The 19,153-nt window shown below is 54.8% G+C and overlaps 1 protein-coding gene across 1 annotated transcript; it reads right to left on the bottom strand.

Annotated features, from left to right (window-relative positions):
* Positions 1 to 608: 608 nt before the first annotated feature.
* Positions 609 to 11,668, bottom strand: LRRC58 (leucine rich repeat containing 58). Its single transcript, XM_072139044.1, has 4 exons — positions 10,380 to 11,668; positions 7,193 to 7,321; positions 5,436 to 5,713; positions 609 to 1,315 (listed from the first exon to the last, which is right to left on the bottom strand). Exons 1-4 carry the CDS (start codon positions 10,832 to 10,834, stop codon positions 1,119 to 1,121), a joined length of 1,059 nt encoding a protein of 352 aa, XP_071995145.1. The 5' UTR covers positions 10,835 to 11,668; the 3' UTR covers positions 609 to 1,118.
* Between the last annotated feature and the right edge of the window lie 7,485 nt (positions 11,669 to 19,153).

The following is a 19,153-nucleotide window of genomic DNA, read 5'->3' as shown; positions in this document are numbered from 1 at the left end:
TATATAATCTTCAGAGCCAATAGGGGAGTCCAGAAGGAAATCCAAGGAGGAGGGGCAGGGGAGGCGGAGTCCAGAAGGAAATCCAAGGAGGAGGGGCAGGGGAGGCGGAGTCCAGAAGGAAAGTCAAGGAGGGGGGGCAAGGGAGGCGGAGTCCAGAAGGAAAGTCAAGGAGGGGGGGCAAGGGAGGCGGAGTCCAAAAGGAAAGCCCAGGGTGGCTGGAGGAGGCGGAGTCCAGAAGAAAAGCCAGGGGGGCAGAGGAGGCGGAGTCCAGAAGAAAAGCCAGGGGGGCAGAGGAGGCGGAGTCCAGAAGAAAAGCCAGGGGGGCAGAGGAGGCGGAGTCCAGAAGAAAAGCCAGGGGGGCAGAGGAGGCGGAGTCCAGAAGAAAAGCCAGGGGGCAGAGGAGGCGGAGTCCAGAAGAAAAGCCGAGGGGAGGGGGCAGAGGAGAGGAGGTGGAGTCCAGAAGGAAAGAGGAGGCGGAGTCTGGAGGAAGGAGTGTCTACTATCTGATGGCAGCAGATGCAAATTGCAGGGAATGGGAAACAGGTACTTTACACCTGGTCCATTGCATCTGTGTATGGAGTGTGCAGTCAGTATTATACAGCACGGAGTCATCACAAATCTACAAAACTTTATTCATCTTGTGGTTTTGGTATCATCTTTCTATGATAACACTGGTAGTAATACCACATCTCACCTCTAGGGGGCAGCGGCATAAAAATGACTTATTACTGGGGTTCAGTTAGATCCACATTCATCAGTCACCAAATACAAGAAGACGTTAGGAGTCATTAGAGGCGGGGCCAGCGTCTCTAGGCCACACCCTCTGCACTGCTGAGCTGACCACAGGGGGCGCCGTGACTGGAGTCCATCACTGATCCATCAATAAGGCACATGGTCAGGGCATGCTGGGAGCTGTAGTGTCGCACGTGTCCAGGTAAAGTGCTACATAAAAGCCCGGGGCCGGGGATGTCGTCAAGTCTGGAGGGGAAGGCGTCTCCCAAATTAAGAAAAACCTCCACAACCGTAGAACAGCGCAAAGGAGACGACAAACCCCAGAGTCCAGGATCCAAATCCTCCTCAGAGTCCGGAAGCTTCACATGTGAGTCCATGGAGAGTGCTCAGCCCAGCAATACCTTCTGCATCCTGCGGGCAGCGACACTCGCCTCGTCCTCAGAGTCAGACTCACTCTGCGAGGAGATGGAGCTGCAGGGAGACGAGCACTCGGGGGAGCAGAGGTAATGCATCAGCGGCAGCCGGTACTTACCACAGAAATCCACAAACTTAATGTGACGCACACAGCTGTCAAAGTACACACCTGAGAGGGGGAGAGGAGAGGGGTGAGAGGGGCCATCCTGTATTATACCCCAGAGCTGCACTCACTATTCTGCTGCTGGTGCAGTCACTGTGTACATACATGACATTACTTATCCTGTACTGATCCTGAGTTACATCCTGTATTATACCCCAGAGCTGCACTCACTATTCTGCTGCTGGTGCAGTCACTGTGTACATACATGACATTACTTATCCTGTACTGATCCTGAGTTACATCCTGTATTATACCCCAGAGCTGCACTCACTATTCTGCTGCTGGTGCAGTCACTGTGTACATACATGACATTACTTATCCTGTACTGATCCTGAGTTACATCCTGTATTATACCCCAGAGCTGCACTCACTATTCTGCTGCTGGTGCAGTCACTGTACATACATGACATTACTTATCCTGTACTGATCCTGAGTTACATCCTGTATTATACACCAGAGCTGCACTCACTATTCTGCTGCTGGTGCAGTCAGTGTGTACATACATGACATTACTTATCCTGTACTGATCCTGAGTTACATCCTGTATTATACCCCAGAGCTGCACTCACTATTCTGCTGCTGGTGCAGTCACTGTGTACATACATGACATTACTTATCCTGTACTGATCCTGAGTTACATCCGGTATTATACTCCAGAGCTGCACTCACTATTCTGCTGCTGGTGCAGTCACTGTGTACATACATGACATTACTTATCCTGTACTGATCCTGAGTTACATCCGGTATTATACTCCAGAGCTGCACTCACTATTCTGCTGCTGGTGCAGTCACTGTGTACATACATGACATTACTTATCCTGTACTGATCCTGAGTTACATCCTGTATTATACCCAGAGCTGCACTCACTATTCTGCTGCTGGTGCAGTCACTGTGTACATACATGACATTACTTATCCTGTACTGATCCTGAGTTACATCCTGTATTATACCCCAGAGCTGCACTCACTATTCTGCTGCTGGTGCAGTCACTGTGTACATACATGACATTACTTATCCTGTACTGATCCTGAGTTACACCCTGTATTATACCCCAGAGCTGCACTCACTATTCTGCTGCTGGTGCAGTCACTGTGTACATACATGACATTACTTATCCTGTACTGATCCTGAGTTACATCCTGTATTATACTCCAGAGCTGCACTCACTATTCTGCTGCTGGTGCAGTCACTGTGTACATACATGACATTACTTATCCTGTACTGATCCTGAGTTACATCCTGTATTATACCCCAGAGCTGCACTCACTATTCTGCTGCTGGTGCAGTCACTGTGTACATACATGACATTACTTATCCTGTACTGATCCTGAGTTACATCCTGTATTATACACCAGAGCTGCACTCACTATTCTGCTGCTGGTGCAGTCACTGTGTACATACATGACATTACTTATCCTGTACTGATCCTGAGTTACATCCTGTATTATACACCAGAGCTGTACTCACTATTCTGCTGCTGGTGCAGTCACTGTGTACATACATGACATTACTTATCCTGTACTGATCCTGAGTTACATCCTGTATTATACTCCAGAGCTGCACTCACTATTCTGCTGCTGGTGCAGTCACTGTGTACATACATGACATTACTTATCCTGTACTGATCCTGAGTTACATCCTGTATTATACCCCAGAGCTGCACTCACTATTCTGCTGCTGGTGCAGTCACTGTGTACATACATGACATTACTTATCCTGTACTGATCCTGAGTTACATCCTGTATTATACCCCAGAGCTGCACTCACTATTCTGCTGCTGGTGCAGTCACTGTGTACATACATGACATTACTTATCCTGTACTGATCCTGAGTTACATCCTGTATTATACTCCAGAGCTGCACTCACTATTCTGCTGCTGGTGCAGTCACTGTGTACATACATGACATTACTTATCCTGTACTGATCCTGAGTTACATCCTGTATTATACCCCAGAGCTGCACTCACTATTCTGCTGCTGGTGCAGTCACTGTGTACATACATGACATTACTTATCCTGTACTGATCCTGAGTTACATCCTGTATTATACCCCAGAGCTGCACTCACTATTCTGCTACTGGTGCAGTCACTGTGTACATACATGACATTACTTATCCTGTACTGATCCTGAGTTACATCCTGTATTATACCCCAGAGCTGCACTCACTATTCTGCTGCTGGTGCAGTCACTGTGCACATACATGACATTACTTATCCTGTACTGATCCTGAGTTACATCCTGTATTATACCCCAGAGCTGCACTCACTATTCTGCTGCTGGTGCAGTCACTGTGTACATACATGACATTACTTATCCTGTACTGATCCTGAGTTACATCCTGTATTATACCCCAGAGCTGCACTCACTATTCTGCTGCTGGTGCAGTCACTGTGTACATACATGACATTACTTATCCTGTACTGATCCTGAGTTACATCCTGTATTATACCCCAGAGCTGCACTCACTATTCTGCTGCTGGTGCAGTCACTGTGTACATACATGACATTACTTATCCTGTACTGATCCTGAGTTACATCCTGTATTATACTCCAGAGCTGCACTCACTATTCTGCTGCTGGTGCAGTCACTGTGTACATACATGACATTACTTATCCTGTACTGATCCTGAGTTACATCCTGTATTATACCCCAGAGCTGCACTCACTATTCTGCTGCTGGTGCAGTCACTGTGTACATACATGACATTACTTATCCTGTATTGATCCTGAGTTACATCCTGTATTATACCCCAGAGCTGCACTCACTATTCTGCTACTGGTGCAGTCACTGTGTACATACATGACATTACTTATCCTGTACTGATCCTGAGTTACATCCTGTATTATACCCCAGAGCTGCACTCACTATTCTGCTGCTGGTGCAGTCACTGTGTACATACATGACATTACTTATCCTGTACTGATCCTGAGTTACATCCTGTATTATACCCCAGAGCTGCACTCACTATTCTGCTGCTGGTGCAGTCACTGTGTACATACATGACATTACTTATCCTGTACTGATCCTGAGTTACATCCTGTATTATATCCCAGAGCTGCACTCACTATTCTGCTGCTGGTGCAGTCACAGTGTACATACATGACATTACTTATCCTGTACTGATCCTGAGTTACATCCTGTATTATACTCCAGAGCTGCACTCACTATTCTGCTGCTGGTGCAGTCACTGTGTACATACATGACATTACTTATCCTGTACTGATCCTGAGTTACATCCTGTATTATATCCCAGAGCTGCACTCACTATTCTGCTGCTGGTGCAGTCACTGTGTACATACATGACATTACTTATCCTGTACTGATCCTGAGTTACATCCTGTATTATACCCCAGAGCTGCTCTCACTATTCTGCTGCTGGTGCAGTCACTGTGTACATACATGACATTACTTATCCTGTACTGATCCTGAGTTACATCCTGTATTATACCCCAGAGCTGCACTCACTATTCTGCTGCTGGTGCAGTCACTGTGTACATACATGACATTACTTATCCTGTACTGATCCTGAGTTACATCCTGTATTATACCCCAGAGCTGCACTCACTATTCTGCTGCTGGTGCAGTCACTGTGTACATACATGACATTACTTATCCTGTACTGATCCTGAGTTACATCCTGTATTATACCCCAGAGCTGCACTCACTATTCTGCTGCTGGTGCAGTCACTGTGTACATACATGACATTACTTATCCTGTACTGATCCTGAGTTACATCCTGTATTATACTCCAGAGCTGCACTCACTATTCTGCTGCTGGTGCAGTCACTGTGTACATACATGACATTACTTATCCTGTACTGATCCTGAGTTACATCCTGTATTATACTCCAGAGCTGCACTCACTATTCTGCTGCTGGTGCAGTCACTGTGTACATACATGACATTACTTATCCTGTACTGATCCTGAGTTACATCCTGTATTATACCCCAGAGCTGCACTCACTATTCTGCTGCTGGTGCAGTCACTGTGTACATACATGACATTACTTATCCTGTACTGATCCTGAGTTACATCCTGTATTATACCCCAGAGCTGCACTCACTATTCTGCTGCTGGTGCAGTCACTGTGTACATACATGACATTATTCGGTGGCTCTCACCTCCGCACTTGGGGTTGGGGCACTTGCTGGCGAGGTCGAGGTATCTCACGAGGTTCTCGGGCAGCTCCCATGGGTTGTAGGGGATGCCGCGGCTCTTGATGGTTCTGCCCGCCAGCTCCAGTAATGTGGGGGTGGCGTAGGTCAGGTCTCTGACAAATCTCACCACCAGGGGGTTGCCGCGCAGGCTCAGCTCCTGCAGGTGCACCAGGCTCAGGATCTCGCGGGGTAGGTAGGTCAGGAGGTTATTGTGGAGGCTCAGCGATCGCAAGGAGTGTAACCTGGAAGGAGCAGAACCAGAGAGTCCGTTACATGTCATAGACCGTCACTGCCCCGGCTGCAGGGGTAGAGGGGGTACTTACAGAGCCAGCTGCGGGGGTACTTACAGAGCCAGCTGCGGGGGTACTTACAGAGCCAGCTGCGGGGGTACTTACAGAGCCAGCTGCGGGGGTACTTACAGAGCCAGCTGCGGGGGTACTTACAGAGCCAGCTGCGGGGGTACTTACAGAGCCAGCTGCGGGGGTACTTACAGAGCCAGCTGCGGGGGTAGAGGGGGTACTTACTGTGCCAGCTGCGGAGGTAGAGGGGTACTTACTGTGCCAGCTGCGGGGGTGGAGGGGTACTTACTGTGCCAGCTGCGGGGGTGGAGGGGTACTTACTGTGCCAGCTGCGGGGGTGGAGGGGTACTTACTGAGCCAGCTGCGGGGGTGGAGGGGTACTTACTGAGCCAGCTGCGGGGGTAGAGGGGTACTTACAGAGCCAGCTGCGGGGGTAGAGGGGTACTTACTGAGCCAGCTGTGGGGGTAGAGGGGGTACTTACTGAGCCAGCTGTGGGGGTAGAGGGGGTACTTACTGAGCCAGCTGCGGGGGTACTTACTGTGCCAGCTGCGGGGGTAGAGGGGTACTTACAGAGCCAGCTGCGGGGGTAGAGGGGGTACTTACTGTGCCAGCTGCGGGGGTAGAGGGGTACTTACTGAGCCAGCTGCGGGGGTAGAGGGGTACTTACAGAGCCAGCTGCGGGGGTAGAGGGGGTACTTACTGAGCCAGCTGCGGGGGTACTTACTGAGCCAGCTGCGGGGGTAGAGGGGGTACTTACTGAGCCAGCTGCGGGGGTAGAGGGGTACTTACTGAGCCAGCTGCGGGGGTACTTACTGTGCCAGCTGCGGGGGTAGAGGGGTACTTACAGAGCCAGCTGCGGGGGTAGAGGGGGTACTTACTGTGCCAGCTGCGGGGGTAGAGGGGTACTTACTGAGCCAGCTGCGGGGGTAGAGGGGTACTTACAGAGCCAGCTGCGGGGGTAGAGGGGGTACTTACTGAGCCAGCTGCGGGGGTACTTACTGTGCCAGCTGCGGGGGTAGAGGGGGTACTTACTGTGCCAGCTGCGGGGGTAGAGGGGTACTTACAGAGCCAGCTGCGGGGGTAGAGGGGTACTTACAGAGCCAGCTGCGGGGGTAGAGGGGTACTTACAGAGCCAGCTGCGGGGGTAGAGGGGTACTTACAGAGCCAGCTGCGGGGGTAGAGGGGTACTTACTGAGCCAGCTGCGGGGGTAGAGGGGTACTTACTGAGCCAGCTGCGGGGGTAGAGGGGGTACTTACTGAGCCAGCTGCGGGGGTAGAGGGGGTACTTACTGTGCCAGCTGCGGGGGTAGAGGGGGTACTTACTGTGCCAGCTGCGGGGGTAGAGGGGGTACTTACTGAGCCAGCTGCGGGGGTAGAGGGGGTACTTACTGAGCCAGCTGCGGGGGTAGAGGGGTACTTACTGAGCCAGCTGCGGGGGGACGCTCTGGATGCGGTTGTCACACAGCACCAGGTAGCTCAGGTGCGGCAGGTTTGCGATCTCCGGGGGGATGTACGAGATGAAATTCCCTCCCAGGTACAGGAACTCCAGGCTGCAAGACACAGGGACAGAGAACTGGGATCAAACACAACATTTGCCTCCCCCTCCAAAAATACACATGGAACAGTCCAAAGGGCAGAGGGATACAAGTAAGGCAGTGGAAGGGTTAACACATTACTGGTACACTAAGAGGATACAATGTATCAGCCGGTCATGTGATCACCCCGCAGGCTCCGCCCCAGCTCTCACCTTTCACACACTTTATTTGGACCCAATGAACCTGGAATCAGCACCTGCTGGGGGAGGGGCGGGGGCGGGGCTGGATTAACCCTTGCAGGGGCGGCTGTAGAGTTCAGCACATCCCCTTTGTACCGAAATTCCCGGGGGGGGGGGGGAAATCGGGGGCAGGAACCAATAGGATGACACTGCAGGCACATTCTACACTGCATGCTGGGAGTTGTAGTACCACCCCGGCTGTACACGGATACTTCCTACACTGCATGCTGGGAGTAGTAGTTATACCCCGGCTCTCCTGCCCCGTGCTGGGAGTAGTAGTTATACCCCGGCTCTCCTGCCCCGTGCTGGGAGTAGTAGTTATACCCCGGCTCTCCTGCCCCGTGCTGGGAGTAGTAGTTATACCCCGGCTCTCCTGCCCCGTGCTGGGAGTAGTAGTTATACCCCGGCTCTCCTGCCCCGTGCTGGGAGTAGTAGTTATACCCCGGCTCTCCTGCCCCGTGCTGGGAGTAGTAGTTATACCCCGGCTCTCCTGCCCCGTGCTGGGAGTAGTAGTTATACCCCGGCTCTCCTGCCCCGTGCTGGGAGTAGTAGTTATACCCCGGCTCTCCTGCCCCGTGCTGGGAGTAGTAGTTATACCCCGGCTCTCCTGCCCCGTGCTGGGAGTAGTAGTTATACCCCGGCTCTCCTGCCCCGTGCTGGGAGTAGTAGTTATACCCCGGCTCTCCTGCCCCGTGCTGGGAGTAGTAGTTATACCCCGGCTCTCCTGCCCCGTGCTGGGAGTAGTAGTTATACCCCGGCTCTCCTGCCCCGTGCTGGGAGTAGTAGTTATACCCCGGCTCTCCTGCCCCGTGCTGGGAGTAGTAGTTATACCCCGGCTCTCCTGCCCCGTGCTGGGAGTAGTAGTTATACCCCGGCTCTCCTGCCCCGTGCTGGGAGTAGTAGTTATACCCCGGCTCTCCTGCCCCGTGCTGGGAGTAGTAGTTATACCCCGGCTCTCCTGCCCCGTGCTGGGAGTAGTAGTTATACCCCGGCTCTCCTGCGCCGTGCTGGGAGTAGTAGTTATACCCCGGCTCTCCTGCGCCGTGCTGGGAGTAGTAGTTATACCCCGGCTCTCCTGCGCCGTGCTGGGAGTAGTAGTTATACCCCGGCTCTCCTGCGCCGTGCTGGGAGTAGTAGTTATACCCCGGCTCTCCTGCGCCGTGCTGGGAGTAGTAGTTATACCCCGGCTCTCCTGCGCCGTGCTGGGAGTAGTAGTTATACCCCGGCTCTCCTGCGCCGTGCTGGGAGTAGTAGTTATACCCCGGCTCTCCTGCGCCGTGCTGGGAGTAGTAGTTATACCCCGGCTCTCCTGCGCCGTGCTGGGAGTAGTAGTTATACCCCGGCTCTCCTGCGCCGTGCTGGGAGTAGTAGTTATACCCCGGCTCTCCTGCGCCGTGCTGGGAGTAGTAGTTATACCCCGGCTCTCCTGCGCCGTGCTGGGAGTAGTAGTTATACCCCGGCTCTCCTGCGCCGTGCTGGGAGTAGTAGTTATACCCCGGCTCTCCTGCCCCGTGCTGGGAGTAGTAGTTATACCCCGGCTCTCCTGCCCCGTGCTGGGAGTAGTAGTTATACCCCGGCTCTCCTGCGCCGTGCTGGGAGTAGTAGTTATACCCCGGCTCTCCTGCGCCGTGCTGGGAGTAGTAGTTATACCCCGGCTCTCCTGCCCCGTGCTGGGAGTAGTAGTTATACCCCGGCTCTCCTGCCCCGTGCTGGGAGTAGTAGTTATACCCCGGCTCTCCTGCCCCGTGCTGGGAGTAGTAGTTATACCCCGGCTCTCCTGCCCCGTGCTGGGAGTAGTAGTTATACCCCGGCTCTCCTGCCCCGTGCTGGGAGTAGTAGTTATACCCCGGCTCTCCTGCCCCGTGCTGGGAGTAGTAGTTATACCCTGGCTCTCCTGCCCCGTGCTGGGAGTAGTAGTTATACCCCGGCTCTCCTGCGCCGTGCTGGGAGTAGTAGTTATACCCCGGCTCTCCTGCGCCGTGCTGGGAGTAGTAGTTATACCCCGGCTCTCCTGCCCCGTGCTGGGAGTAGTAGTTATACCCCGGCTCTCCTGCCCCGTGCTGGGAGTAGTAGTTATACCCCGGCTCTCCTGCCCCGTGCTGGGAGTAGTAGTTATACCCCGGCTCTCCTGCCCCGTGCTGGGAGTAGTAGTTATACCCCGGCTCTCCTGCCCCGTGCTGGGAGTAGTAGTTATACCCCGGCTCTCCTGCCCCGTGCTGGGAGTAGTAGTTATACCCCGGCTCTCCTGCCCCGTGCTGGGAGTAGTAGTTATACCCCGGCTCTCCTGCCCCGTGCTGGGAGTAGTAGTTATACCCCGGCTCTCCTGCCCCGTGCTGGGAGTAGTAGTTATACCCCGGCTCTCCTGCCCCGTGCTGGGAGTAGTAGTTATACCCCGGCTCTCCTGCCCCGTGCTGGGAGTAGTAGTTATACCCCGGCTCTCCTGCCCCGTGCTGGGAGTAGTAGTTATACCCCGGCTCTCCTGCCCCGTGCTGGGAGTAGTAGTTATACCCCGGCTCTCCTGCCCCGTGCTGGGAGTAGTAGTTATACCCCGGCTCTCCTGCCCCGTGCTGGGAGTAGTAGTTATACCCCGGCTCTCCTGCCCTGTGCTGGGAGTAGTAGTTATACCCCGGCTCTCCTGCCCCGTGCTGGGAGTAGTAGTTATACCCCGGCTCTCCTGCCCCGTGCTGGGAGTAGTAGTTATACCCCGGCTCTCCTGCCCCGTGCTGGGAGTAGTAGTTATACCCCGGCTCTCCTGCCCCGTGCTGGGAGTAGTAGTTATACCCCGGCTCTCCTGCCCCGTGCTGGGAGTAGTAGTTACCCTCGGGCCCTGGTACCTGGTGATGTTCTCGATCTCGGAGGGGATGCTCTTGAGGCGGTTGCCCCCCATGGACAGGGTCTTCAGGGTGGGCATCTGCAGCAGTTGCCCCGGGAGCTCCTCGAACTGGTTCCCGCTGAAGTTGACCACCTCCAGGCGCAGGGCCCCCATGTCCTTGGGCAGCGAGGCCTCGTCCAGGCGGTTGTTCTTGGCCAGGAGGGTCTTCAGGCAGGTGAGGGCCAGGATCTCCTCCCCCATGTAGGCCAGACCATTGTTACTGACATCCAGGAGCAGCAGCTGGGAGAAGACCCCCACACTGGGGGGCAGCACCAGGAGCCGGTTATGGGGGAGCAGCAGCTGCTGAGCGTCCTGACAGCGCTCCTCCGCCACCTGCTCCAGGCTCAGCTTCTCCAGGCCCAGGCGGGACAGGTTCACCACATGGTCCCCCCCCTCCGCCGCCTCCGGGACCTCCATGGTGGGGGGCGACTAGGGGAACGCGGGGGGACGGGGTCGACAAGGGGGAACTAACTTCGAGGGGACAGGGGAAGTTGGGGGAGACCTCAGGTGGTGAAGGCAGTTAGGGGGGGACCTAATGGGGACAGGGGCAGCTAGGGGGGTCGCTATGGGGTTCTTCAGGTGAACGGGGTAGCTAAGGGGAACGGGGGCAGCTAGGGGGTTCTTCAGGTGAACGGGGTAGCTAAGGGGAACCTAAGGGGGAAGGGGGCAGCTAGGGGGGTCGCTAGGGGGTTCTTCAGGTGAACGGGGTAGCTAAGGGGAACCTTAGGGGGAAGGGGGCAGCTAGGGGGAACCTAAGGGGGACGGGGGCAGCTAGGGGGGTCGCTAGGGGGTTCTTCAGGTGAACGGGGTAGCTAAGGGGAACCTTAGGGGGACGGGGGCAGCTAGGGGGAACCTAAGGGGGACGGGGGCAGCTAGGGGGGTCGCTAGGGGGTTCTTCAGGTGAACGGGGTAGCTAGGGGGGACCTTAGGGGGCCGCTAGGGGGATCCTGCGGGGGACGGGACAGCTAGGGGGGACCTTAGGGGGAAGGGGGCCGCTAGGGGGGATCCTCAGGGGACGGGGCCGGACATTGCTCCCGTGTATGGACACTACTCTCCCAGCCCCTGTCGGTAGACTCGGGAAACCCCTCGGTCTTCTCACCCCCGGAGCCTGGACACCTGCGCCTGTGTGCACGGCCGGGGCCGCGGAACCTGGATGACAGCGGCGGATATGAGCCAATGGCCCGGGATGTGGGATCATCGTACAGGGGGCGGGGAGAAGGCGGTGACGTCAGGGGGGTAGTCACGTGGTGAGCAGAACCTACACTGACCACGTGACGGGGGCGAGACGTTACTCAGCGGAAAAACGGTGTCACGTGACTCCACATTACCGCTACTCGGATAATATGGACAATAAGGGAATCCATGGTATAGGACACACTGCCCCTAGCAGTGATAGGAGGACACTGCCCCCTGCTGGTGGGATGGTGTGGGGTCATGGTATAGGACACACTGCCCCTAGAAGTGATAGGAGGACACACTGCCCCCTGCTGGTGTGATGATGTGGGGTCATGGTATAGGACACACTGCCCCTAGCAGTGATAGGAGGACACTGCTCCCTGCTGGTGTGATGATGTGGGGGCCATGGTATAGGACGGTCACCCCTAGCAGTGATAGGAGGACACACTGCCCCCTGCTGGTGTGATGATGTGGGGGCCATGGTATAGGACACACTGCCCCTAGCAGTGATAGGAGGACACACTGCCCCCTGCTGGTGGGATGATGTGGGGCCATGGTATAGGACAGTCACCCCTAGTAGTGATAGGAGGGCACTGCCCCCTGCTGGTGTGATAAGGTGGGGGCCATGGTATAGGACACACCGCCCGTAGTAGTGATAGGAGGACACACTGCCCCCTGCTGGTGTGATGATGTGGGGGCCATGGTATAGGACAGTCACCCCTAGGAGTGATAGGAGGACACACTGCCCCCTGCTGGTGTGATAAGGTGGGGGCCATGGTATAGGACACACTGCCCCTAGTAGTGATAGGAGGACACACTGCTCCCTGCTGGTGTGATGATGTGGGGCCATGGTATAGGACAGTCACCCCTAGAAGTGATAGGAGGACACTGCCCCCTGCTGGTGTGATGATATGGGGGCCATGGTATAGGACAGTCACCCCTAGTAGTGATAGGAGGACACTGCCCCCTGCTGGTGTGATGATGTGGGGGCCATGGTATAGGACAGTCACCCCTAGTAGTGATAGGAGGACACTGCCCCCTGCTGGTGTGATGATGTGGGGGCCATGGTATAGGACAGTCACCCCTAGCAGTGATAGGAGGACACACTGCCCCCTGCTGGTGTGATGATGTGGGGGCCATGGTATAGGACAGTCACCCCTAGGAGTGATAGGAGGACACACTGCCCCCTGCTGGTGTGATGATGTGGGGCCATGGTATAGGACAGTCACCCCTAGTAGTGATAGGAGGACACACTGCCCCCTGCTGGTGTGATGATGTGGGGCCATGGTATAGGACAGTCACCCCTAGAAGTGATAGGAGGACACTGCCCCCTGCTGGTGTGATGATATGGGGGCCATGGTATAGGACGGTCACCCCTAGTAGTGATAGGAGGACACTGCCCCCTGCTGGTGTGATGATGTGGGGGCCATGGTATAGGACAGTCACCCCTAGTAGTGATAGGAGGACACTGCCCCCTGCTGGTGTGATGATGTGGGGGCCATGGTATAGGACAGTCACCCCTAGCAGTGATAGGAGGACACACTGCCCCCTGCTGGTGTGATGATGTGGGGGCCATGGTATAGGACAGTCACCCCAAGGAGTGATAGGAGGACACACTGCCCCCTGCTGGTGTGATGATGTGGGTGCCATGGTATAGGACAGTCACCCCTAGTAGTGATAGGAGGACACACTGCCCCCTGCTGGTGTGATGATGTGGGGCCATGGTATAGGACAGTCACCCCTAGTAGTGATAGGAGGACACACTGCCCCCTGCTGGTGTGATGATGTGGGGGCCATGGTATAGGGCACACTGCCCCTAGTAGTGATAGGAGGACACTGCCCCCTGCTGGTGTGATGATGTGGGGGCCATGGTATAGGACACACTGCCCCTAGCAGTGATAGGAGGACACTGCCCCTAGCAGTGATAGGAGGACACTGCCCCTAGTAGTGATAGGAGGACACTGCCCCTAGTAGTGATAGGAGGACACACTGCCCCCTGCTGGTGTGATGATGTGGGGGCCATGGTATAGGACAGTCACCCCTAGTAGTGATAGGAGGACACACTGCCCCCTGCTGGTGTGATGATGTGGGGGCCATGGTATAGGACAGTCACCCCTAGGAGTGATAGGAGGACACACTGCCCCCTGCTGGTGTGATGATGTAGGGGCCATGGTATAGGACACACTGCCCCTAGAAGTGATAGGAGGACACTGCCCCCTGCTGGTGTGATGATTTGGGGGCCATGGAATAGGGCAGTCACCCCTAGAAGTGATAGGAGGACACACTGCCCCCTGCTGGTGTGATGATGTGGGTGCCATGGTATAGGACAGTCACCCCTAGAGGTGATAGGAGGACACACTGCCCCCTGCTGGTGTGATGATGTGGGGGCCATGGTATAGGACAGTCACCCCTATTAGTGATAGGAGGACACTGCCCCCTGCTGGTGTGATGATGTGGGGGCCATGGAATAGGGCAGTCACCCCTAGAAGTGATAGGAGGACACACTGCCCCCTGCTGGTGTGATGATGTGGGGCTATGGTATATAACAGTCACCCCTAGTAGTGATAGGAGGACACACTGCCCCCTGCTGGTGTGATGATGTGGGGGCCATGGTATAGGACACACTGCCCCTAGTAGTGATAGGAGGACACTTCCCCCTGCTGGTGTGATGATGTGGGGGCCATGGTATAGGACACACTGCCCCTAGTAGTGATAGGAGGACACACTGCCCCCTGCTGGTGTGATGATGTGGGGGCCATGGTATAGGACACACTGCCCCTAGTAGTGATAGGAGGACACACTGCCCCCTGCTGGTGTGATGATGTGGGGAGTTATGGGAAAGGACAGTTACCCCTAGTAGTGATAGGAGGACACACTGCCCCCTGCTGGTGTGATGATGTGGGGGCCATGGTATAGGACAGTCACCCCTAGCAGTGATAGGAGGACACACTGCCCCCTGCTGGTGTGATGAGGTGGGGGCCATGGTATAGGACAGTCACCCCTAGCAGTGATAGGAGGACACACTGCCCCCTGCTGGTGTGATGATGTGGGGGCCATGGTATAGGACACACTGCCCCTAGCAGTGATAGGAGGACACACTGCCCCCTGCTGGTGAGATGATGTGGGGGCCATGGTATAGGACACACTGCCCCTAGTAGTGATAGGAGGACACTGCCCCCTGCTGGTGTGATGATGTGGGGGGCCATGGTATAGGATACACTGCCCCTAGTAGTGATAGGAGGACACTGCCCCCTGCTGGTGTGATGATGTGGGGGGCCATGGTATAGGACACACTGCCTCTAGCAGTGATAGGAGGACACTGCCCCCTGCTGGTGAGATGATGTGGGGGCCATGGTATAGGACAGGTACCCCTAGCAGTGATAAGAGGACACACTGCCCCCTGCTGGTGTGATGATGTGGGGGGCCATGGTATAGGACAGTCACCCCTAGTAGTGATAGGAGGACACACTGCCCCCTGCTGGTGAGATGATGTGGGGGTCATGGTATAGGACAGGTACCCCTAGTAGTGATAAGAGGACACACTGCCCCCTGCTGGTGTGATGATGTGGGGGGCCATGGTATAGGACAGTCACCCCTAGTAGTGATAGGAGGACACACTGCCCCCTGCTGGTGTGATGATGTGGGGGCCATGGTATAGGACAGGTACCCCTAGTAGTGATAGGAGGACACTGCCCCCTGCTGGTGTGATGATGTGAGAGGCCATGGTATAGGACAGTCACCCCTAGCAGTGATAGGAGGACACACTGCCCCCTGCTGGTGTGATGATGTGAGAGGCCATGGTATAGGACAGTCACCCTTAGAAGTGATAGGAGGACACACTGCCCCCTGCTGGTGTGATGATGTGGGGGCCATGGTATAGGACAGGTACCCCTAGTAGTGATAGGAGGACACTGCCCCCTGCTGGTGTGATGATGTGGGGGCCATGGTATAGGACAGTGATGGCAAACCTTTTAGCAGCCGAGTGCCCAAACTGCAACCCAAACTCCCCCTTATTTATCGCGAGGTGCCATCACTTTTCAACAACTTTCAATCATATTGGCCTCCTGAGGACAGCAGCACAGTAGAAAGATGGAAAATGTTCTTCATTTTATCTTCTTTCCAGTGTCCCTCTGTACACAGAGAATCGTGGGACCAGAAGAAGGTCCTCCAAAGATAATTCGTCCCTGTCTACTCATTCTCCCTCTTCCTACAGTCCCAAGTAGCGAAGTATCAAAATATGACTGAAAGCCGCAACTTTTAAGTTGCTTGGAACTGCAGGAAGAATCTTAGAGTCCTGTCTGGTGCTGGGGGATGGCCGGGTGCCCACAGAAAGGGCTCCGAGTGCCGCCTCTGACTTCCGGGCCATAGGTACGCCATCACTGGTATAGGACAGTCACCCCTAGAAGTGATAGGAGGACACTGCCCCCTGCTGGTGTGATGATGTGGGGGCCATGGTATAGGACAGTCACCCCTAGCAGTGATAGGAGGACACACTGCCCCCTGCTGGTGAGATGATGTGGTGGCCATGGTATAGGACAGTCACCTCTAGCAGTGATAAGAGGACACACTGCCCCCTGCTGGTGTGATGATGTGGGGGCCATGGTATAGGAAAGTCACCCCTAGTAGTGATAGGAGGACACTTCCCCCTGCTGGTGTAATGATGTGGGGGCCATGGTATAGGACAGTCACCCCTAGAAGTGATAAGAGGACACACTGCCCCCTGCTGGTGTGATGATGTGGGGGGCCATGGTATAGGACAGTCACCCCTAGTAATGATAGGAGGACACTGCCCCCTGCTGGTCTGATGATGTGGGAGCCATGGTATAGGACACACTGCCCCTAGGAGTGATAGGAGGACACTTCCCCCTGCTGGTGTGATGATGTGGGGGCCATGGTATAGGACAGTCACCCCTAGTAGTGATAGGAGGACACACTGCCCCCTGCTGGTGTGATGATGTGGGGCCATGGTATAGGGCAGTCACCCCTAGTAGTGATAGGAGGACACACTGCCCCCTGCTGGTGTGATGATGTGGGGGCCATGGTATAGGACGGTCACCCCTAGCAGTGATAGGAGGACACACTGCCCCCTGCTGGTGTGATGATGTGGGGGCCATGGTATAGGACGGTCACCCCTAGCAGTGATAGGAGGACACACTGCCCCCTGCTGGTGTGATGATGTGGGGGCCATGGTATAGGACAGTCACCCCTAATAGTGATTGGAGGACACACTGCCCCTTCTCTTGTGATGATGTGGGGGCCATGGCATAGGACAGTCAACCCTAGGAGTGATAGGAGTCAGTCACCCTTTGTACTGAAAGGGGTTCCCATTACTCCCCTATATATACTGGCACCTGCCTGCCGCTCGCTATAGATGGAGTCTGTTCTCTGTATAAGATTGTAGAATATTGTGACAGCTCGGAGCGGGTCTTCTGGTGCAGTGTATCAGCCTCACTTCTTATCTTGCATCCTGATTGTTGATCTCAGGGCTGACCTTCTGTCTGTTCTTTCTATTTTATGGCATGGAGATTAGATAAGGGACAATTCTGCTGTGAGATCAATGGGTCCTTCCTGGAGAACCTCTGTGACCCTGAGCCCATAACACGCCCCCCCCCCCCCCCTCTGTTCTTAGAATTCAGTCAGGATCAACCAGGAACAAAGCCCCTTCCAGGAAACCAGCGGAGACCCTGCTCCTTCCTCTCTTCTCCTGAAACCCTCTGTGCTTCTGGGAATCCTGCACCCCCCATACATTTCTCTCCGAAATACTCTGTGCTGCTACATGGACACATGGTACCGACCCGAGGACCTGGAGCAAAGTCACTGAATGACCTGACACCTCGGGGGTCGCTGTTATAGAGGATGAACTATAGGTTATGCATCGTCCAATAACCCTTCGTCTGCCAGAGACAAAGTAACTACAAATGTGACCTCTTCACCTGGGTCCAGGATCTGTAAATCTATGACCATTAATGATTGTAAGACCTGCAGGGATTTGGGATTTGATGAGTCACAATGAGATCTCAACTCCTTGAGGACCTTTGGACAGCAGAACAATATGACATTGGCCCGGACCCATCCACTGTATATAGCGAAGAGCTGGACGCCCCTCCGATATCTCCAGGGAGAGGAGAATGGATGAATGTGCCAATAGGGGAATCCAAATACGGTTTAAATGAGGAATCGGTGATAAGCGGGAATCATTGTGGTGATGGACAAGAACACGTCCTACCGGATGAGTGTGGAGGACCCCAAGGACATATTCACTGGGGAAGAGGAGAAAATCCTGGAAGAAAAAAGGAGTTCAAGGTCCTCAAACTATAAGGTCCCCAAATCTTTACATTTTATTGTTTTCCTGAAAGTTTACAAACAAGAAATAATAAAATCCTAAGACCCTTCATGTAAGTAGATGATGCGATGGTCGAGGACGTCCAGGTACCTATATACTCCATATAGAAGAGCTGGGAGTCAGGGATATGCTCCATGCACATAGTCACCTGCTCATGGGCACCGCCATGGGGGCTCCACCAGCCCCAACATTTACTACTTCATTCCCGGGTTGTGCGGAGAAGAGCCTGGAACATGTGCAAGAGATTCTGTATAAGATACATTGGTGATGACCCCTGGACAGGGTCTCAGGAGGCAGAACTCCGTCAGCTTCACTTCATCTCTGAAGACTGAAGCTCTTCTCTAGAGACACTTACCATCAGGCAAGAATACACAGAACAGGAGTGCGTAGATGTGAGCCGGGGATAAGAGATGAGGGGGTGCTAGTGTTCCCCACATCCTGGCAGAGGACCCCAGACATTTGTATCTGAGAGCGAGTCCCGGCCTCATACAAGGAGCACAGATAGTTCAGTATGTGCGATGGCCGCCTGCAGAGACAAGGCAGGAGCAGGATCCTGGACCATAACGGAGATTCAAGACCATGAACAAGTCACTGGTACAGGAGTCCTGTATGTGATGGAGGGAAGAGGTGTCCTCACACTAGTCATGAGCGTACACGGGGCAGGGGTAACTGAGGGCGATGTAATCACCTTGTCCTGCGCTATTAGATTGTAGTCAGCGTGTACCAGGGGGCAGCAGAAGGAGAAATAGACATTCACAGACAGATGCTGGAGCCCTGATGGTGGACTCTGGGAATAGCTGCGGGGTGACACCCAGACCTATTATACCACCAAACCTACCCCACAGCAGAAACATCACCACAACATGTGATAAATCATCTACTGGAAAGGTGGTTCTAACAAATCCTCCATAACCAGTCACAGCAACAGCAAAACTGATGGAATGAATCACCTTCTCCTGACCCTTCCTGCTGCCCCTGCGCGTGCGTCATTTTCTGCTGCCCCTGCGCTCACTTCCTGCTGCCCCTGCGCTCGGGTGCATGCATCACTTCCTGCTGCCCCTGCGCTCGGGTGCATGCATCACTTCCTGCTGCCCCTGCGCTCGGGTGCATGCATCACTTCCTGCTGCCCCTGCGCTCGGGTGCATGCATCACTTCCTGCTGCCCCTGCGCTCGGGTGCATGCATCACTTCCTGCTGCCCCTGCGCTCGGGTGCATGC

The sequence above is a fragment of the Engystomops pustulosus genome, chromosome 2 (assembly GCF_040894005.1).
Source record: "Engystomops pustulosus chromosome 2, aEngPut4.maternal, whole genome shotgun sequence".
NCBI lineage: Eukaryota > Metazoa > Chordata > Amphibia > Anura > Leptodactylidae > Engystomops > Engystomops pustulosus.
This window is presented reverse-complemented; position numbering and strand designations above follow the sequence as displayed.